This window comes from Octodon degus, unplaced genomic scaffold (genome assembly GCF_000260255.1).
Source record: "Octodon degus isolate 3935 unplaced genomic scaffold, OctDeg1.0 scaffold00127, whole genome shotgun sequence".
Classification (NCBI taxonomy): domain Eukaryota; kingdom Metazoa; phylum Chordata; class Mammalia; order Rodentia; family Octodontidae; genus Octodon; species Octodon degus.
This window is the reverse complement of record NW_004524703.1, coordinates 1,272,755-1,295,150: the sequence shown is the minus strand read 5'-3', so window position 1 is coordinate 1,295,150 and position 22,396 is coordinate 1,272,755. Positions and strand designations below refer to the sequence as shown.

General features: G+C 43.8%; 1 protein-coding gene across 7 annotated transcripts in view; it reads left to right on the top strand.

The window, feature by feature from the left end:
• Ttc13 (tetratricopeptide repeat domain 13) overlaps positions 1-20,254 on the top strand; it is a 62,227-nt gene extending 41,973 nt beyond the window's left edge. For 4 of the 7 annotated variants that reach the window (XM_004640822.2, XM_023700872.1, XM_023700870.1 and 1 more), the window contains 14 exons: positions 354-495; positions 741-915; positions 2,855-3,011; positions 5,215-5,345; positions 5,815-5,947; positions 6,476-6,568; positions 9,258-9,341; positions 10,501-10,585; positions 12,302-12,411; positions 14,794-14,929; positions 15,851-15,930; positions 17,921-17,999; positions 18,141-18,220; positions 19,530-20,254. In XM_004640822.2, the coding sequence (XP_004640879.1) occupies positions 354-495; positions 741-915; positions 2,855-3,011; positions 5,215-5,345; positions 5,815-5,947; positions 6,476-6,568; positions 9,258-9,341; positions 10,501-10,585; positions 12,302-12,411; positions 14,794-14,929; positions 15,851-15,930; positions 17,921-17,999; positions 18,141-18,220; positions 19,530-19,644 (1,600 nt within the window). In that variant the 3' untranslated portion in view covers positions 19,645-20,254. The remainder of the gene's footprint in view (positions 1-353; positions 496-740; positions 916-2,854; positions 3,012-5,214; positions 5,346-5,814; positions 5,948-6,475; positions 6,569-9,257; positions 9,342-10,500; positions 10,586-12,301; positions 12,412-14,793; positions 14,930-15,850; positions 15,931-17,920; positions 18,000-18,140; positions 18,221-19,529) is intronic. The other 3 variants (XM_023700873.1, XM_023700871.1, XM_023700869.1) reach the window with 1 other exon arrangement.
• Positions 20,255-22,396: the final 2,142 nt, after the last annotated feature.

Here is a 22,396-nt window from a genome sequence, read left to right as displayed (position 1 = left end):
GCATGTGGTGCTGGGGGATTGAACCGCGGTCCCTGATGCTTTGCTAAGCTTGTTCTAAGTAGGTGCTTTAGACCACTGAGCCATCTCTCCAGCCCAGGTACAGGGTTTTTAAAGACCTGGAGCTCGTGAACTGGGGGGAGGAATTTGAACCAGCATTTGCTCTTGGAAAGCGGTAAATAGCAAGCTGCTAGCTACCCTTGCTGGCTGTGGTGTATTGGAGGCTGTGTAGCTATAGGATGCTACAGTAGCAGGAAATGCACCCCCGAAGTATTTGCTTACACCTGGGACTGCCATGCTGTGGGTAGCTCATTCTCTGATGTCCACACTGTGTACTTGTTACTCTAAACACCTAGAGAGCTGGGCAACTTTGAAGCTGCCACTGAGAGCTTTCAGAAAGCGCTACTGCTCAATCAGAACCACGTGCAGACCCTCCAGCTCCGGGGGATGATGCTGTATCACCATGGCAGCTTGCCGGAGGCCCTCAAGAACTTCAAGGTGAGCTCAGAGAGGCCCTGCAGTGGAGTTCTTGTTCTTCAGCATTCAGGAAAGTGCTAGAGACGGGGCCAGGAGTAGTGTGTGCACCTCCATGGAAGAGGTCATTGCCTTGTCCTGGAGCTCACAGAGCACATGTGTGGTGTGACCTGACGTGGAGAAGAGCTTCAGTTCCAAATGAGAGTAAGTATGGCAACGCTCTCAAGCTACAGTGGTTCTAATGCAGTCTCTGTCCTTCTGTGCCTCAGCGGTGCCTACAGCTAGAGCCATACAACGAGGTGTGCCAGTATATGAAAGGGCTCAGCCATGTTGCCATGGGACAGTTCTACGAAGGGATAAAAGCACAAACCAAAGTGATGCTCAATGACCCTCTCCCGGGCCAGAAGGCCAGCCCAGAGTACCTTAAGGTGAAATATCTCCGAGGTGAGTCAGAAGACACCACAAGTATTGGTTGTTCACGCTCAGGCTGCAAAAGTCATGTCACTTGACACTTAAGCTCCATGTGAGGCTGGGGCCCTAGAGGGGCTGGTGTCTTGTCTGAGCCACCCTTGCAGGATGGGGTGAGGACTGGGTGGGCTCCATGGCTCAGAAAGACCCACCTGGTGCTCTCCTTACCCTTTCTGCACTGTTTCTTTCAAAAGATCAAATAAATGGTACCTGAGTGAAAAACATATTTTAAACTAAATGACTCTCATTTAGGATAGTCGTGCCTCCTTAGCTCTCATCCAAAGACACAGAGGGCCAGGAAAGTAGCCTCCTGTGAGGTTTCACTGTTAGGTGAGAATCATTGAATTTTCATCTCTTCCTATCAGAATTCCCATATATTATAGAGAAATTCAGCTTGGGGAGGAAGGAAGTAAATCTTTCCTATCCTTTCATGAATCATAGTTTTAGCTTTTTTTTCTGCCATATGTAATGGGGTTTGGAGGGCTAGGGATGTAGAGTATATGTCTATTATATGTCTACATGAAGCCCTGGGTTTGATCTCTAGCACCACATATAAAAGGTTTTCTGGGTGGACCTGTGCAAGTTTTATTATCATTTTATTTAGTTCAATATATCCAAAATTTAGTTCAACATATTAGTAATATATGTTTTTTGTTTTGGAGACAGAGTTTCACTTTGTACTTCAGACTGGCTTTGAACTTGCCGTGTAGCCCAGGTTGGCCTTGAACTCACAGCAATCATTCTGCCTCAGCCTCTCAAGTGCTGAGATTACAGGCACTACCATGACCAACCTTTGAAAAAACATTATTAATATGAAAACACTATTCATTATGTTACCTTTTGTACTTAACCTTTAAAATAATGGTACATATTTTATACTTTTAGTCAATCTCAATTTGGGTGCTCAATTTTCATTAGAAATACTTGATATGAATTTAGACTTGATACAATTTATAGTTTAAAAACTAGACTAATACCTGAGCATAATAGTTGATGCTTTAACCCCGGCATTCTTGGGGACTGAAGAGGCTCACATTGCAAGCCCAGCCTGGGCAACTTAGTGACACACTGAGACGCTGTCTTCAAATAAAGAAATCAAAATGAGATTGGGTTGTAGCTCAATGCAAAGGCTCTGGGTTCAATCCCAAGTACTGGAAAAGGAATTGTATATGCAGGGCCAGGGACATAGCTCAGTGACAGTCCCTACCTGTTTAAGCTCAAGATCCTGAGTTTGATTCACAGTTCCAATAAGACAGAAAGGAAAAGAAATGAAATTATATATGCAGATTCTAAGCATATTGAAGTCTAATAATTGAATCAAGGATCCATTAAGTTTTAAGTTAATTCAAACTATGTAGACTATGAAATGCAGTCTCTTAGGCACTTTAGCCTTATTTGAAGCCTTCAGTTGTCAGGTGGCCTGGGGTGCCTACTGGACAGTGCTGCACTTTATCTTCATTTCCTGAGTTAGTGGAACTTGGCCTTGTGCACTGTAGATGGGAAGGGCAGGGACTTCATAACTTGATTCTTTCTTGCACTGCTTCTGTAGCGATGATACCATTAGTGAAACTGTATACCCAATTAATCTGCCTGTTAGTTGGCAGAGTCCCAAACTGTGACATTGAAATTTGATTCTCAGTTTCTGGAGTCAGGAAAAAAAAAATCAGATTTTTGGTATTGTTCATGACAGGTTGGTAGCATTTAGCCAGAGTGGACCCAGACTGACTGAGACTTGACCTGAGTATCGTGAGACTGCATGGCACTACTTCTGTTGTAATATACCACAGCACTTGTTAACATTTAGGGTTTTCTCTTAGAATTGTAATTAAACAACACCTTCCTCCCCAGCAGCCATGAGAAATGTTTGTTCCGCAGTGTTGGGGTGCATCAGTTCTCTCTCCTCTCCTGCCTGCAGAGTATTCTCGATATCTCCATGCACACCTGGATACCCCACTCACGGAGTACAATGTAGACGTGGATCTGCCAGGAAGCTTCAAGGATCACTGGGCCAAAAATCTGCCTTTCCTCATTGACGACTATGAGGAGCAGCCTGGCCTGCAGCCCCACATAAAGTAAGTGCCCTGGACAAAGAGAAGCCTCTTCTGCTTCAGAACTGAGCTCTGAGGTCATCCTGACGTTTTTTGATGAGTAAATGACTTTATGTTTATTTTCTTTTTGGAATATATATGTCTTCAACTAGTTCTTTTAGACTTACAAAGAGTGATCTAAGAACAAAGTGAATGTTTGTTTTTAAAAACCTATTACAGGGGCTGGGCAGATGGCTTGGTGGTCTTAAGCGCCTGCCTGGTAAGCTCAAGGTCCCGATGCCGGCCCCAGAACCTTGTGCATGCTGTACTGGCCCCGGAGCCAGGTGTGGTAGCACATGCCTGTAATCTTAGCATGGGAGAAGCTGAGACAGGATATTCACTATTGAGTCCAAGCTTCATAGCAAGACACTGTGTTGAAAGAATAAAAATAATAAATAACCTATTACATTAAAAAAACATACCAGGGGCTGGGGAGATGGCTCAGTAGAATAAGCACTTCCCTGGCAAGCACAAGGGCCTGAGTTCAGTGCCTGGTTCTGCCAAAAAAAACAAAAAACAACAACAACAAAAACCCATACCATTCATTCCCCTTTACTTAGAACACCCTTATCCCATCTTCCTTCATGTCCGCTTTAATGAAGGTGTTTACAAGGTATGATTTTAAAAAATGGTGAATGCTTCTGTCAAATACCATCCAATAAAAAGGCAGGCTCATAAGAACAGTACAGGGGCCGGGGAGATGGCTCAGTGGAATAAGCGCTTCTCTGACAAGCACAATGGCCTGAGTTCAATCCCTGGCTCCACAAAAAAAAAAAAAAAGAAAAAAACAGTGCAGTGTGTCCTCATCTACGTTATTCACCGGATCTGCTCAGTGCACCTTTAGGCTCTCCCCAAAGTCAAAATGATATGAGATACAAACTTTTTCAGTTGATTCAGGCCATAGAGGTAGCCATGGCAGTGCAACTAAAGACACTTAGTTAGGAAGAGGACGTCTTGAACTGCTTCAGAAAGTGGCGAGAGTGAGGAGCTGCATTCAAAGCAAGAGGGCGTGTTTTGAGGGAGGTTATGGCAATGTGTCACTTACTGTAATAAGTTCATTAAGTTGGCAAATACACCATATTTTTCAGTTACACTTCATACTTTATCTTTTCTTCTAGCCTGACCTTTGCTGCTAAAGAACAGTCTTCATACTTCACATGTGCTGGAAGCAGTCTTTGATAAGCATAACTCTTTTGCTGTGTTCCTTTTAAGACATTAACATGTGGAAAGTTTAAACTCCACTGCTGGGTAGCTACTACTACCCTAAGATAGATTGACTAGAGGGTTGTCTCACTACACACTACAAAACAGGTCCAGAATAGAAATGAATTTCTGGGGAACTAACAGTACCTTAAAACTGAGAAATCCGTGTAAAGTTTGACCTTCCCCTTCTCTGAAAAGAAAAAATAAGGGAATAGGGAGGAGGAGAAAAGATTCAAACTAGACTGGTGAATGATTAGCACATTTAGGAAGAAAGACGTGTCCTGGGAGTAAGTGGTGGGATGCTTGGGCTGGAAGGACGGGCTTGCTGAAGTGATCCCACATTGGAGGCATTACCTGGATCTCAGCAGACACAGTGCAAATTCTCCCTTCCTAGGAGGAGAGCACTACCAACCTGGGTCACCCCAAGTATCCTGACAGATTAAGGCCATGGGAATAGAATCAAAACCCAAGATCATCACAGTGCCATGTGACAGTAGAAGTGACAACAGACTGAGACCTCAAGGACTTCAGATGTTAGAATATTTGGATACAAACTAAAAATAACTCCAAATGAACTATTTAAAGAAATTATGAAGAAGTTACAGATGTGTAGAAATGAGATTATCAGAAATGACCAGGTAGTTTTGGGTTTTTTTTAAGATAACCAAATGTTACAGGAGTAGAAAATATCATTAAAATAAATAATTTAATATATAGGCTAAATAGCAAATTAGACACAGATAAGGATCTATGTGGTCATAAGATTTCCTGGTTACTTTTCCAGTGGATGAAATAAGTTTTCTTCAGGAGAATTGGATTACCAAATGTCTGTTATGCAGTAAGGGATATGTAGCTCAGTGGTAAAATGCCTGCCTGCCTGGCAAGTATGAGGTCCCGAGTTCAATTCCCAGTTCAAAAATAAAATAAAATAAAAATAAATAAAATGGCTATTATGAAAATCCTTGTGTGTGTGATGTTTTCCCAGGGATGTGTTACATCAGAATTTTGAGAGTTACAAGCCTGAGGTCCAGGAGCTAATCTGTGTTGCTGATCGCCTGGGTTCGCTGATGCAATATGAGACCCCTGGTTTCCTGCCCAACAAGAGGATACACCGAGGTATCCTAGAAACTGTCCTGACATGGAAGTATTTCTGGTATAAGGGCAGGGTGGTTAGACCATACTATGCTTTTAAAAAACTTACCCTAGTGCTTATTCAAATCTCTTCAAGTCAGGAAAGGAGCATATGGAATCACTCAGACAGCGAAAAGATACTGGGCTAGCAGGCTTTTTGCTGCTGCTATCATATAGACCTAGAATATAAGTGTCCAGTCCAATAGCTGACCTGGTGAAGCTGAGTCCTCACCACAAAAGTGAGGAAGAATGAGAGCCATTCTGCTTTACAGGCCGCAGAGTTAGGAGGAAACACTTGGTGTGGATTTATAGTGGAATTTTTGTGACTAAGATATGTCTCAGTCCTGTTCTGTCACCAGTGCTTCTAATTGATTATATGATGATTCCTAGTGGTCCCTGAGACTTGGGAAGCAGGTACACATGAAACTCTCTTCTCAGTGTTTCTCTTTTTTAGCCATGGGGCTGGCAGCACTGGAGGTCATGCAAGCTGTCCAGCGCACATGGACCAACTCCAAAGTCCGCATGAATGGAAAAACTCGGCTGATGCAGTGGAGGGACATGTTTGACATCGCAGTGAAATGGAGAAGGTAACCAGTGCTTGCATGAAAATGTGCTAGACACCCTGCTCTTGTCAGTTTTGCTTCCTAACACTAGGCCCTATAAGTGAGGTTTCTTTCTTTAAAGTTTGGCAGAAATTGCTGCCACACCTTTATTCTTTGAAAACACATCATGGTCCTCTTGACCTATGAGGTAACTTGTGTATTTCTAAGCTGCCAGGCAGACAGCATTTTTGCAGCAGTTTTACAGTAGTGTTTTGTTACCTGTGGCGCCTTAGAGTGATGGGCAGTATAGGCCTCTGCAGTGGGGGTGTGCCTGGCTGATGAGCAGATACAGAAGAGGATGTCTTTGATGATATTGATTTGCTCTGCTGGTAAACTGTGGCTGCCTTCTTATCTCCACCTGGAACATCTGGAACATCATCATATTTTTAAATGTCCTAGACTAGCAGGTGCTTTATGTGTGCTTTTGTAAGTCTTGTCCACATCATATTTTCAATGTTCCTGGATGTTTCTGGGTGTCGTAAGGTCTCAGCTTTCATGAGCTCTGTTTCACAGGGTCGCTGACCCGGACCAGCCTGTGCTATGGCTGGATCAGATGCCAGCACAGAGTCTCAGCAGAGGTTTCAACAACCACATCAACCTAATCAGGTATGATCCTTTCATGCATCTTCCTTGCCTTCTCTGAAGTGTTCTCAGCTGGTGGGCCTAGAGATTGACTAATCTGTGGCTCCTTCTCTGCTGGCCTTGACAGGGAGCAGACAGTTTGCTGTACAGTGCAGAGTCCTGCCACATCCCTTCCTGCTTGTGCAGCTTTAAACCAAAGTGCAATGTGCCTCCACTCTTTCCTTCCTTCTCTCATTCTGCAGATCATAGCTGGAGGGCAGGCAGCCCAGCTTTGGCCTAAAACAGTGATAGTAAAGCTATGGCTCACATGCCACAGGAAGGGTGTTTGTTATCATTGAAAGCTGTAAAAAGTTTGCCATCAGTGACCTAGGGTGTCCATTTTTAAGAGGTTTTGAAACATCACAGAAAATAATTGGGTGAAGAATGTTGTATTTACTGGAATACAGCAGCACGTCTGTTGGGGTAGGAGGAAGCCTCCTCCTCTTCCCTCCCAGTGCACAAGGTGTTCAGGAAAGTAACCCTGACTGATCACCATGGTTCTCTGGGGCAAGTCAGAAGCCCTGAGCTTATGCTTGATCCAAAACTGTGAATTGGGCATGTAAGCAGAATGTTCACTTCTCTTCGTGTACTTAGCAGTCCTCTAAATAAATGATGAATATCAGCTTAGAAGAGATCTATGTTACTAGCATGACTTTTAATGAACTTAATTTTAGGCAAAATTTTAAAATGTGGTACTTGTGTCATGTCTTAAGTGCTTCTAGTGCCAAAAACCTGAATCAAGAAAATGTCATTCCACATAACTATAATATTTTAGGGCCGGGGAGAAGGCTCAGTGGAATAAGTGCTTCCCTGGCAAGCGCAAGGACCTGAGTTCAATCCCCAGTTCCACAAAAAAATAAAATAAAATAAATAAATAAATTTTAATTTTGGGGTTTTATTAGAAAATTCATTTGTGTGTTTTTAATTTCTACAAAATAAATTTTCTTTCCCTTTGCAACATATCTTTCTACTTCTCATAAATAACCTGTGACATTTATAACTAGATTCAGTGAACTGTCTGTAACTGAGAGCCAGTGTCCATCGGTGCATTGGTGTACTTTATGGTGGTGACAAATCTGGGAGCACAGGCCTCTGGTTTCAGTAGGCACACAGACTTTCAGAGAGCAGCTGGCCTGCGGAATGTGAAGTAGCTTGTGCTGGTCTTACAGGCACACCTGGTCAAGCCTCCAAGTGACGCTGGAGGTGTCAGAGGAGTGCAAAGAAGAGAATGATGAGACCTAGACCCATGGGCAAGTTTGCAGGGTTGGGACACTGACTCATTCCTTATGGCTGGTGACCAGTGCAGCTGAGAGAGTAGCAGGATTTGAGGCTAGGACGATACAGGGAATCCCAAGTGTGAGCAAATACATTCCATGCTAAGGAATTTTTTTTCCTGAAGATGATGATGAGCCATCCAGGGACTAGAGGCAGAGAAGAGATATGGACAGATCTGCCACACATTTTGATGATTACTTCGGATGCAGATGAAATGAATAGGTTTGCAGTGGGGCAGCTATCTTAGGGATGAGGGAAGAAGTTGAAAGTTGGGTGTGAGTACCAAAGGCTTGAGGACTGAGTGGCACTGCATTGGTGAGGAAGTAGATACTCAGGAGGGGTGCCAGGAGCTTGGTGAGGGGTAGGAGCGTGGATGGCGTCGGGAAGGGTGCTTGGCAACAGCTCAGGCATGCAGTTGTTCCAGTTAACTGCATAGCACCAGAAACGTTGGACGTGGAAAGTGCCATGTGGGGAGTGAGTGAGTGATTGACAATTGTTATGGTTTGTGTCTAGTTGTCCCCCAAAGCCTCATGCAGACATGGGGAGACTTCTGGAGTTTGTGATTGACTCGTGATCCTCTGGGATTATGGGTGTGAGTGCTGCCCCAGCCTGGGGCGGATGCCTGAGTGCAGCTTAAGGGAGCCAGATGTGCCCTCTGCAGCCGTTATTGCCACTGCTCCTCCCTTGCTCTCTGCTCTTTGCCTCTGCCATGAACAGCTGCTCTCTGCCATGTGCTGCTCTGCCTTGGAGCCAGCTGAATATAGATAAAACCACTGTTCGTGGAGGTTTTCTCTATATTCCCTTCCTTCACTTTGGGTGTTGGGTATTTGTCCCATCTGTGAGAGAAGAGTAACTGAAATAGCAAGTCAAGGCCTTGAGGCTTGGGATGCCTGCAGAGAATCAGAGAGTGCTATCTGGGGGCAGTTAGATGCAGTAATTTTTTTCAGATGTTACTTCCATGAAATTCTGGAAGAAAGTTTAAAGAAAAGAAAATAAAAAGATAAAAATGGGAGGGATATGCTTTTTGGAGTGGGCAAAAACCAAAGGAGTATAGCTGAGAGCAGGACGGCATTGTCAGATACAGAGAGGACCAAGGTGTGGCAGGAATATCACCCAGGGGCCGTGTAGAGGCAGGTGGCATCAACATCTGAGCTTCCTTCACACCCAGAGGGTTTTCCTTCTCAGTGGGGGGGCCTTCTTTACCAGGCCAGCCTGAATGGTCTGTGCACCCCGGGGATGTGCTGTCTTGCTCTTTAACTCATCCAGCCAATTCCTAGACTTCATCTTTGCTGCATTATTCTCACAGCAATTTTATTTCGTTTTTAGTTTACTGAAATTAGGTGTTGCTTCAAACTTGTTCCTTAAAAAAAAAAATTAATTTTCTTGTTTTTGCCTTTAGGGGACAGGTGATTAACATGAGATACCTGGAATATTTTGAGAAAATACTTCATTTTATTAAAGATCGAATTCTTGTTTATCATGGGTAAGTCTTCAGTTTTTTCATTGTAATCTCATAAATTTTGCATTTGTTCCATCTATGAAATGTTAAAAGCCCATCAATATACTGAACAAACTAAATCATATGTTTATGTGTTGTTTAGAATTTTAAGCCTTACACTGTCACTGGCCTCCTTTCTCATGGCACCACAGAATCCCTGAGTATCATCTGCAGTATCTTTAACCTGACAGTCCTGTGCCATTTCCATTCTCTCTTCTAATGTATCTCTTAGGAATTTCAGCTTTCAGTGCGTAGGGATGGCTCACTAAATGTGACATTCAGATAAAAACCAGCCTGGTGCTTTCCTTAGAGAAGCTACAAGGAACCTCCCCCAGCAGACACTGCCCCCCTGCTGCCCACCCTTTCTCGTCCTCTAGGTGGGTTGCTATTCCTCAGTCCTCAGCTGCAGCTCAGAGTCTGGCAGGCTTAAACTGTGCCATTATTTAGGACTGTAGCTGCCCCACACTATTCAGTATGCAGCTGTTCTTAAAATCCACAGGGGATTAGCTTCTGGTCCTTTCACAGAAGCCAGAGTCCTCTGATGCTCAGATCTCTTCCATAAAAAGTAGTAGTAGTACTACTACTAGTAGTACTTCAACTTATGAATGCTTTTGTTTGCAAACAGTTTGGTTTGCAAACAAAGTGTTTGGAAAATTTTTTTTTTGTGAGCTCTGCATTGTTGATGAACAGGACTGTCGCCATGTTTCCTGCAGGAACACAAACATGACCATCTTTTTCTGGAATCATGGAACAAACTAAGTTCATGAACCGAGGGGCCACAGTATTTGCATATAACCTTTGCTCTTCCTCCCATGCATTGTAAGACATCTCCAGATTCTTTGTGACACCTAACATCATGCACGTGCTCTGTAAACAGTTGTTACACAGCAATGTTTGGCAGTAATGACAGGGAAAAATATCTGTACAGGTTCTGTTTTTGATCCTGAGGCAGTAGAATCTGGGATGTAGACCATTAAGATTGCAGCGGCCAGCTGCACTGAGAGTTTATTTCATTATTCAGAAGAGTTTATTTCATTAAAGCTAGTGCTACATTTACACATTATCAGGATTGTTGCGCATTGTCTGTAATCACTTTTCCACATTAATCTCAGATGGCCTCTCCTACCTTCCCTCTCTCTTTAAGAGCAAATAACCCTAAAGGATTATTAGAAGTCAGAGAAGCCCTGGAAAAGGTGCACAAAGTAGAAGACCTTCTTCCAATTATGAAGGTAAATTTATCATCTGAATTACAGTTGGATTTTAGCGGGGAGGCATACCAATAGCACTTTGAAAAAAATCCTCATTGTGAAAGTTTGTAACTATAGTATGTGTTTTAAAATTCTTAAGTTACCCAATAGTTACCTAAACACCTTCTGAGTAATAAGCAAACTAGAAAATAAAACAGTGGATCAGAATCAGAGAAATTGACTTGTGAGGAAACCACTAATGCAGGAAGCAAAAGGAATGTTAACAATGCTTACTTTTGAGCCAGGTTTAGTGGTAACACACCTATAATCTCAGCTGCTCAGGAGGCTGAGGCAGGAGAATCCCAAGTTTAAGCCCAGCCTGTGCAGATTAGTGAGACCCTGTGTTATAATGAAAAAGAGCTGACAACCTAGCTCAGTGCTCCCTGGCTTAAACCTCCAATATCAACCACCAAAACCAGAAGCAAACAATCAAAAAAACCTCTACAGATGAATTTGGTCTCTGGTCGCAGTGAGTCCTTCCATCAAATAATCAGAAGACAGAATGCAAGACAGCTGTCCATAAGGCCAGACAGTTAAACACTGGGATTCTTGAGAGAAAGAAGCATGAGAGGAGCCCCATTCTTCTGCCAGGAGAGTTAACTAGAGCCCTGGCCAGGTGCTTGGAGCTTGAGCAGAGCACAGGGAGGAGGAGGTTGTGCAAGTGGGGTCTACGAGATCACTGACATCTGACCGGGGCAAGGTGCTTGTTCTTGCAGGAGGGAGGACATCCCACCTCAGCCTCCAGCTTTAGCTCAGGATTATAGATGTGTTAGTATTTTACAAACTTACACAGAAGTCTGTAAAGCAAAGTGTTTGCACATTTAGAGTGGGTGATGAAATGTTCTGTGCCAGCAGCTTCCTCAAAGTGCAGTGTGCTTTTGATAAAGAGCAAGTTAAATAGACCTCAGCCTCTTAAGGCAGCTTGTTAGGCAGTATTGGGGATCAGGAAGGCCTGGTTTGTATTCTACCCTGTCGCTCTGGCTGGATACATCTGTACCTGGTTTCCTCTGCCTATTGTGAGGCTCTAGTGAGAATGGTATACATATTTAAGCATCAGCACATGTCTTCTGAAAGCCGCTTTTCTCTGAGGAAGATGCCTCCTGCTTTTGTTCCTACTGTGGTCCTGATGGCCTGTGCAGGGGTATATATGTTCAGTCCATACTCTCCTGGGTCCAGCCTGGGGGTACCTCACTGGCTTGCTATCATAATAACCCTCTCTCCAGAGTCTCAGGAAGAGTCCTGTCCCCTCCTCTGTAATGTCACTTCTCACCAGGCCAATCAGTCCTTAAAGAGCTGGGGTACTATTGAGTAACCTGATTTGGGAGATTTTCCTGGAATAATGACAAAACCTGTGGGCTGGCGTTATCAGGGTTTTCACAGGTATTCTCCTGAGAGTCCAGTCACTGCTTGCCAAGGTAGAACCTGAGAAGCTCAGATTGTGCTGCCAGTGGGCCATGCCATACTGGCTAGAGGCTTTGAACTCTCTGTGTAGGGTTTTTGGATTGTGGAGCTTGCATTGGGTCCAAGGACAAGGAGGAGTATCCTCAGTTAGGGTGGGACAGAGCACATGGTCTCTTGTATGTGGTGACCTCCATGACCCCTCTTCGATGTACCTAAGCCAGATCAGTGTTGCATAGTTAGCCTTAGGGTCTTGATGAATTAGACACTAGTAACATGGGTCTTCTTTTTCCCCGAAAGCAGTTTAATACCAAAACGAAGGATGGGTTCACCGTGAACACGAAAGTTCCCAGCCTCAAAGACCAAGGGAAGGAGTACGATGGGTTCACGATCACCATCACGGGGGACAAGTATGTGTGCTTGAGGGGTGTGGGCATGCAGCTAGAGCAGCGTGCGAGGGCATGTACTTAGTGCGGGCCCCGGGTGGGGCAGCCTGAAGTAGAAGGGCCCAGGGCCAGTGTGCACGTACAGTGCAGCAGACCTGCCAGACCTGCCTTTTCCATTTGCCTCTCCTTGACCTGGCAGCCTCAGATGTTGAGTGTGCCTTCTGGAGGTTCAGTGGGGCGGGGCAAGTCTTAGTAAAATGGAAAACAGCTGAGATTGGCAGACTGTAGGCCAGTATAGGAGTTTTAAAATACAAGTTTAAATGTAGGACTATTTAGTCTTAGTATAGAAAATTTAGAAACTGAAGATACACAGAATTAAAATAAAAATTAAATCATTTTCTTCAAAAGCTAAGGTTACATATATTTTAAGAACCTATTTTCTGCATTTACTGTCATGTTATGAAAATCTTCCCAGTCATGTTCACTCTAAATTATTTCTTTTTTTACTGGGGATCAAACTCCAGACCTGGTGCTTGTTAAGCAGGCACCTGTGCAGCTGAGCTGTCTCCCTTGCTAAATTCTTTCTTTATTTCGCTGCACTAGGGATTGAGTCCAAGGCCATATGTGTGCTAGATAAGTGCCCAATCATTTTCTTATAAGTATTTTTAGCAATTTCATAATTTCCATTTCATAAATGTAGACATTCTCCTACTGCTTTTTTTTGTTATTTAGTGTGTTTCTCTTTTTTACTTTATAAATTACACTGTGGTGACCATTTTTATTAGCTGTAGTTCTCTTTATGTTTGAAATCAGTCTTTGTCTAGCAGCTTGTGCATCCCTTGAGTTTTGGATGGCAGTACCTTAAATGACCCCCTTGCCATATTTGGTGGCATAGCTGCGGAAGCTTCAAACCCCTCAGGGTTTCTGCCAGCCTATTGATAAAGCTGTGACTCTCTGGTCCCTCTGCCTCCTGGGCTCTGCTTTTCTCAAAAGCTTTTACTCTCGAACCACAAGAGGCCTCCTCTTCATAGCTGCCACTCTGTATCAAAACTTAAACAGCCTTCAGGTGTAAATGCTATGTTGGAAACTTCAGTTTTATGACTTTTTCTTGTCTTTGAGGCCTCCATCTCTACCCCAAGCCACTTATCAAAGTACTTTGCCAATAAAGATGATTCCCCACAGGTGTTCCTGGGAGGTAGAGGTGGTTCTCACTTGAGGGACATAAAAATGATTCCCCCAGAGGATTTCCAGGGAGACAGAAATGATTCCTTGCAGAAGGACTGCAGCGATACAAAGATGAGTCTCCACAGAAGGACTTCCTGGGAAACAGCAATGATTCTCCACAGAGGACTTCTGGGGGGTAGATATGATTCCCCACAGAAGGGCCTCTGGAGAGTGTTAGTGTAAGAATCACTCTCCTATTCTTTCCTGCCTCGCACATCTTTTACTTTTCCTATGGGCCCTGGCCGGTTTATCCTGGTCTCACATCCACTTCCTGGTATCTGCTTTGGTTTATCCCATTCCATGTTTAGGTCACTTCTTCCACGAAAACCTCAGATTTTGGTTGTGCACAGTGGTGTGTGCCTGTACTTCCAACTGCTTGGAAGGCTGAGGCAAGATGATTGCAAATTTGAGCCTCGCCTTGGCAACTTAGACTCTTCCTCAAAATTTTTTAAAGTCTGGGGATCTAGCTCTGTGACAGAGCACTTACCTCTCATGTGTGAGGCCCTCGGTTGTATTCCCAGCACTGGGGAGTGAGAGGGATCCCACTTTCCTTTATGCCTTCCAAAGTCAGATCACTTTTTGTTCTGAACCCCTGATGAGCTAGCTATTCGTGATCCCGAGCCTTGTTTCATTTTCTTTCCCTCCTGTAGCAGAGGCATCTGTTGCTTTCATTTGTAGTAGTATGCATTAAGTGTATTTTTGAACAGTATTTTGTGGTGAATGTATCAAATGTGTAACTTCCAGAGAGCCTCCATGGAGGTCCAGAAGTGTGGACATTATATAATCAGAGACTTTCTGAGTTTTCTTCCCATGTAGCCCTTGTCCCTGATCTTGAATCATAAGCACATTGGCTGAGAAGATCATGACCAAGTGTGTAAGTGTGTTCACTGTGTCCAGTGTCTTGGTTCCTCGGCATTGTTTGGCTGTTGCTTCTGCTGCAGGTCACCTCATCTGAGCACCTGCAGTCAGACTACCACAGAGCCATGGCCTCAGTGCAGCGTGCGGGTACATTCCAAGAAGCATGCCTCGCCTGTGTGCCAGCAGCAGGGCAGCCTTGTGTGGAGGTGCACTCAGGGTCACGTGGACCAAGGCTACTTGGTTTTGCTTGTTTTCTTAACCTTCCATTTCAGGCCATTTGGACTGTGTGATACCTGCCTTCGACACGTGTGTTTGTATTTTCAGAGTTGGCAATATCCTGTTTTCTGTGGAAACTCAAACCACAGAAGAAAGAACACAATTATATCATGCTGAAATAGATGCACTTTATAAAGATCTGACAGCAAAAGGAAAAGTACTTATTCTGTCATCAGAATTTGGGGTAGGTTTCTCTGTCTCCATTTCTCTTCCCATGATTCTTGTGTAAATGTTCTAAACCCCCTGCCTTTCATTGAGGTTGTACACTTGATGTTTGCGACAGATTGAATTGACCCACAAATCTTTATTTTGTTAGTACTCATATAACCAAGAAATTTCCTGTGTTTAGCAGTTTCAGTAAAGAAATGTAGAGCTCATATTGTCAGTACTGTGCCATATTATTATAGTTGGGCGTTAGTAAGATTTAAATGAAAAGTTGATCCATGGTGAAGATGTCTGTTTTTCCCTCTCCTGTCTTCAGTGCGTGTGGTGCTCACAACTGCACACTTGCAAGAGCTTTGGAGTAAACTAGCTGGTACGTTCTGATTTGCTGATGGCAGTGAGCACCACTGAAGTTGGCGGACTGGGCAGGTAGCAGCCCGACATGTGCCTCTTCCTGCGTAGCCTGCCTTCTCATATCATTTTTCTGGCATTTAATCAGCTCTTCTGTATGGCTCAGTCTCTGTCTGGTCTGAGATAAAAATTGAGCATATTTACCAGCTAAATCTGAGAGGAAAGGACCAGACACAGCTAATCAGATTGTTTTGAGCAGGGACACGTGTTGTAGGAGGCCTATTAGGTGCTGGTAAGTTCATTTTAAATTTTTAATGCAAAATGTATTTAGATATTCCAAGTAATGTTAGAAGAACTTAGATTTCTATATTTGATGAAAGGCAGCAATTTAGAAGTAACAGGACACATTGCTGCAGGCTAAGCCGTCTGTGTGCTTCTTGCTAGGAATGTGGTACAGTGGGCATCGTGGTTAGGGTCTGAGAGGACAGGAAGGGACAGCCCTCTGTAATGGTGTTGTGTGTCTTGTTATCTTCAAATATCCATTTGTGACCTGAAGTTTTAAGTTGATGAGCTTGTGTGTCCTTTTTTCTAGGAGGCTGATGCTGTCTGCAACTTAATCTTGTCCTTGGTTTATTACTTCTATAATTTAATGCCCCTCTCTCGAGGATCTAGGTAAGGTACCCAGGATTAAGGGATTTTTTTGTTTTGTTTTGTTTTTTGAGACAGGATCTCACTATGTAGTTCAGGGTGGCCTTGAACTCAGAGAAATCCCCTGTTTCAGCCTCCTAAGTACTGAGATTGGGCCACCATGCCTAACTGCAAGATTTTTCTAGATTTAAAAATGTGTTCTCTGTGGCTTATACTTTTATGGTTTTAAGTACAAGAGGTACGTAATATTTTCAATTTAATACAAAATTATTTCCTGTCTATCATATCAAGAGAATTATAAATGGTGACTTTAAAATAACTTGCAAAAGTCTAATAGGACAGGGAGCCTTCGTTTGCCAAAAGCTTACTGAAGACTCACTGTGTGCCACACGAGGAACTCTACACTTCAGCTTCAGTGTTGCCTGTCCCTTAGGCGACGCACTCCTCCCTTCATCCCACCATTAGCTGACCTAAATTTAACCCAGATGTGTTCATTCTTTTGGGTCACCAGTCCTTCTTGCTTTATCTTTTTTTTTTTTTTTAAATAAATTGTTGCTACTCATAAGATAGACCAGAAGGTTGTGAGATACACTTAAAACAAGGGATTCATCTGGAGTCCCCTTTTCTCAGTAGGTTCTACAGTAAACCATGAAAATGGTATATTGTGCATATTTGAACTTCAGCTGTTTTGGGTAAAATACTTGTGTAACTTTACATGTTTTAGAATATAAAACTCCCCTAAATGTGGCAGTCAGTGTTATTACAGTATTTTAAAGGCACTGAAACAGCAGGAACAAGAATATCATGTTTTCAGCAGGATGCTTGTTAGTGGTGTCCACTGAGTAAATGACATGTGCAAGGCCTAAGTCCTCAGCACCGTTGGCACAGTGTGGGTGGGTGGGTGGGGGTGGCAATCTCTATCCTCCCATACCCCTCATGCCTACGTCTGACTGAAGCAACCAGTTTGGTTCTGTCCCACTTGGTTCTGTCCAGACCCTTGCCATTCCCTGTCCCTCTGTCCAGACTTTGCTCCTTTCCCCGTGTGCCCAGACCCTGCCTTCCAGGTTTCCCTTGGCCTTGCCACCTCCCTGCCCTTGCCCTGTGGCTTCTCCTCTGGCTTCCCTCCTTCCTGCCTCCTCCCCACTTCTCTCTTTCAGTCCACCAGCCTTTGATGGTGCAGCCCTCGATGCCTTGCCATCCATCCCTGCTGAGCACCCAAGCCTCCACTCCCCGAGCCACTCACCATGGCTTCAGTACCAGGTCCTGCAGGCTGCTGCCCCCTGCTCCACCCAGCCAGACACTTTCAGCCCCAGCCCCTACGTGCACTACCCTACATTTGTCCAGGAGTGTCTGGCCTAGCAGTCACAGTGCTACCACCTTGGAGTTCTGACGAGTCAAACTCGCACCCAAAGCTCCAAACCACTCATCTTTTAGTATGTTCTCCATTTTGCTTTTCTTCTCTGGGGGTTAAAAAAATTGCTATAATTAACCTTCTAGCACTCTGGTGGCAGAGGCAGAAAGATTACAAGTTTGAACCCAGTCTGGACAATTTAGGGACTTGATGAGATCCTGTCTTTAAAAGTATAAGGAGCTAGAGATGTAGGTCAGCGTGAGACCTAGATTCAGTATACTGTCCAAACACATTTACAGATACATATTAAAGCCAAGCTTCATAAAGTTGTTAAAAATATAGATGGGTACATTTTTAAGCCTACTGTTCCATAAAAATAGGAAAATAACTCGGAAGAAAACTAACAAAAACACCTTTTTTCTATGAAACAGAATGTTCTTGATAACTTTATCCTTAAATTAGTAAATCAGTATGTATTTTATTAATAAATTCAAAAAATATTCTTAAGTAGAAGTATTTTTATGTGTAACTCAATATTTAATGTTTTAGTCTCAAGAATTCTTATATGGAATCTTACCTTTTATGATGGAAAATACATGGTGAGAATTGACATGGTGTCTGTCTAGGCCAGACCCTGCTAAAGGCTGTTCTTTGTTTAAACAGTGTCATCGCCTACTCTGTCATCGTGGGGGCGCTGATGGCCAGTGGGAAAGAAGTAGCAGGGAAAATCCCCAAGGGCAAGGTATGGGCAGCTGTGGAGGAGCTAGGCTGTGTGTGAGGTCTTTCTCCTCTCCAGTTTCTTTCTATAGTATGTGAGTGAGTCAGATCTCAAACTGAACCTTTTTCTCTGTTAATCACATTTCTAAATTTCTTTCCTTTCCAGTTAGTTGATTTTGAAGCTATGACAGCCCCTGGTTCAGAGACCTTCAGCAAAATAGCTAAGAGCTGGATGAACTTGAAAAGGTAACTCTTTGGGCTTGAGATGCAGCATCACTACTGGGAAAGGCACGGGGCTTCCTCCTGAGCCGCATGAGGGCCACTGTTCTGCTTAGTTTCATCAGTTAATGCTAATTATGATGGTTTAATCTTTCTTCAGGTTAAAATGTTTTCCTGTTGTATAGGGTGAATGATAGATAAAAATGAGTGACATAAAAAATAAGGAAACTCATTTGTGAAGGGGAAGTTACTGATGTCTTATGTATATGGTCAGGTATTTGTTTCTCTTGCTTTGTTTACCCTGTGTGCCAGGCTCTTGGGCTCTGGAGTATGGAGTGCAGTTTGAAGGCACAGCCCGTTTTAGTCACTGGATGGTGGGTTGGCCTGTTCGCCAGGGGCTTTCTCCTCTCCAGTTTCAAGAGGTGGTGCTCCATTGCATCCTACGGCCAGGCTGTGTGCACATCCTCAGTGTGCCAGAGACCCCAGCAGCCCTGTGCTTTGCTCACTCCTGGCATCCAGAAGCACCAGGAGCAGTGTGTGAGGTTAAACTCACAGGTACTTTAAGAGTAAACAAGATAAGCAAGCACTGCTGCACGACCTGACTTACTCCTATCCTTTCTCCTTTATTTACGTCTTAGCCACTCAAAGATTTCTCTCTCACATCTGTTTGACAGCAGCCATTGTCATGTGGTTGGTAATGTGTGCTCCATTACAGTGGAGAAGTTGTATCTGAGCTACTGTTGCTTAATCAGTCCCTGTACATTCTTTATTTAGAACTTTCTAGTTTACACACATTTTGGTAAAATGATCACAGTATCACATGTAATTTGTATGCCTTTTATGTAATTTTACAGTGTGACTTTTTACCATTACTTAAGAAGAGACTTATAACACAACCCTATGCTGTGTAGTTCCTGTTTTAAGGCATCACTGACCTGCATTGTCTCACTCGGTGTCCATCAAGGATCAGAGCTAAGAATTCTGTTTCTGCAGTTGCAGATAAGAGAAGTGGGGCTTAGAAAATGACAGAGCCACGAAGGGGCAAAGCTGGGCCTGAAGCCAGCATCCTCAGAGTCTAGGCACAGAGCAGCAGGATGCATTGCACACAGTCCTGTGTCTGTCTGTTTCATTTTCTTTCCAAGGCTTTGGGTGAGCGTCCCAGCAACATGGGACCCCAGTCTGCTGGTGGAAAGCCCACCTGCCGTCCTGGTGGTGCCCTTCCTCATTCTCTCATAGGCTGCTGGGAATGAATGTAGCTGAGGAGTAGCAAACCCTGTGCTTTGGCCTTTTATGTAAACTGTTCATGTTCATGCCTTCTTATGTTTTTCTTTTTTAGCATCTCTCCTTCATACAAGACCCTCCCGGCAGTGTCGGAGACGTTCCCTACATTAAGGTCAATGATTGAGGTACTAAACACGGACTCCTCTCCGCGATGTCTCAAGAAACTCTAGTTGTGCTGTGGAGTTTGCACATGTGAAAGGCCAGGCCTCTCGCTTCTTAAGTTATTTTTTAAAACATAAAATTAAGAAATTAGGTCTTTTATTACTTTTGATATCAATTTTTGATAGGAATTGAATACTTGAAATCATTTTCTTTACTTTCTGAACCATAACAGAAATCATGAAAACAGGTTTCGGGGAAAAACTACTTGACAAGGAAGGAACATGTATGTATTACCTGGCAGCCTGACGGTTTCCACTTGTGAAGTGACATGACTTCTTCCTTAGGGCAAAAAGTGTTTACTTCAAAAACCAAAAATAACTAATTAAGGTGAACAAAGCCAAGAACAAACGAGGAGTGTCTTCATTCGTGGGAGATTTGGCTTCTCAGACTTTCCCTGTGTGAGCCACACGCCGGGCTGTGCCTTTGGCTCGTGGGTTCTTCATCCTCACAGCACTGTGGGTGGTCCCTGCGCCGACACCACAGCTGATAGCTGGGATCCCTTGCTCCCACGATGCACACAGTATTTGCCAATGTCCAAAGCATTGAATTGCTGAACCATGTCTTGTCTTTGCTGGAAAAAATAAACCATGGTGATTTCTGTCAGTCACCAGTGTTTGGCACTGGCTCACTTGTGAGTTTGTTTTGTTGAGGGCATGAGGATCTTCAAAAGTTTGCTGTCTTTTTTTAAGATAGGTGAATGGCAGCAGGTAAAGAGACCATTAAACTGTTGTCATTTCCAAATCACTTTTAGTTTTTGGTTTTGGGGGATTTGTTTGTTGGAGCCAGACACTTTTTCTTCACTGACCAAATCGTAAGGACACTAGAGTACATACATGCCTTAGTTCATCTGTCCAATAATCCTGTTGACCTGGTTTTTCCTACTTCCAGCATCTCCAACTTCCACCAAATGGCTGGTCTTTTTCTTCATTCCATCTCATGGAAATAACTTGAAGGTTGCAGAGAGTTACTTGCCTCTTTGAGGCATCTTCCAATAGTATAGATCTATGAATCTGATCCTCTGTGCCAGTGATGCCATGTTCATTTGCTTATACCTAAATCAGTTAAAACTAACTCAGCTCCCAGGCACTCAGCTGTCTTAAGCACTCAGATGTGAACAGCCCCCTTGGCAGCTTGAGTCACCTGAGCAGGACAAGGAGAGGCAGGCAGATAGCTGTGGCCTGTGGGTGCCCGTGAGGGGGAGGAGCAATGCCGCTGCCCCAGCCCAGCTGCTGCTTGTGTAAGTAATGGGATTTTAGCTTTGCTGGGAATCCTGGGAAGGAGTGTGCTCAGGCACAGTTGCCTAGAGTTCTAGAAAGTGGCCTGTCTCTGGCCCTATGTGCCTGGTACCTGGGCCAGGGTGGATGGAGGTTAAGCAGAACATTATACTATACTTGATCTTGGCCAGAAGGCCAAGAAGCAATAAAACAGAACATTATAAGCAGCTTTGTTTGGTGGGTGAGAAGATCTATCGGCAAGGCCACAAAAATACCATTTTTAAATTCTTCAACATCTGCAAAAGTAAGAAATAGTACCAAAAGCAAGCTAAAGTTTCATCATACAAATTGTCCTCAGTTTAAAGCTATTAAGTATAAATCTTTCTTAAAAATTCATGTTAGCTTTACTTTTAGATTGAGACCTTTTGAGCATTCTGAGGAGACAAGACTGTGGCTTGTATTGTGTGTGGTTTGTCTCATCATCCTGAGCTGATTCCATGGTGTGAGAAGCAGAACCCCCAGTTCCCTCTGTGTGCTGCAGCCTACCCTGTCCTGCCCTCTAGCCAAGATGTGCTGGCGCGTGGTCAGCATTTGCTTCCTGCAAGTGTTGCTCTAGGTCGAGAATCCAAGGATGCTCATGTCTCTTTTGTAAAACAGTGTAGTGTTTGTGCATATCTGCTCACATTCTCCCCTATACTTTGTGTGTGTGTTTGCATGTGTTGGGGAGGATCTTGGGAATTGAACCCTAGTCCTTACAGTGTTAATCAAGTGCTCTACCACTGAGCTATACCCCCAGCACTCAGTCTTCTTTAAATATCTCTAAATGATACATAAATGATACAGTATAAATGCCACATAAACACAAAGTAATGAAAAAATCATTATATATACAGTGCAGACTCTGTCTTCGGATGTTTCCCACTCATGCACAGAGTGCAGTGTTTACGCACAGTGGTACTCTTAATTAAAGCCACTGCCTTTGGAAACGCTGAGGTAATTCACTCCTCTGTTGGCTACCATAATAGTAGCTGTCTGAGGATCCCTCTGTTCCTGAAGAACAGGAGATGGGTGTCGGGAATGTCCCAGAGGTCCACCTTTGCCCTCAGCCCTGTACGATCCTTGACACCTGCCTCCCAGAATCCTTCCGCAGAGAACCTCACCGCCTCACTTTCCCCTCCTAGTCTGTTCTGTTCCTTTTGGACAGCCCTATTTCCTGACTCCTGAGGTCTGTTCATCCCCCATCATTCCACATTGCCATGGATGACGCCTCTCCTGTAGCCTGGCTTGGGCAGCCTTGTTGCTCCTCTCCTTCATGAGCACTCACAGACCACAGCTGTCTGCCTGCCACTCCTCATGCTCAGGTGGGGCTGCGCATATCTGAGTACTTAAGACAGCTGAGTACCTGGGAGCTGAGTTAATTGATTTAGGTGTAAACAGCTATGTGCAGCTACTGGGCCACACCACCTAAATAATTCCTAATTGGGCTGTAGAAAGAGTATTTTCATAGAAATAACCCCAGATGACGTTCTGTGGCGCTACGTTAACA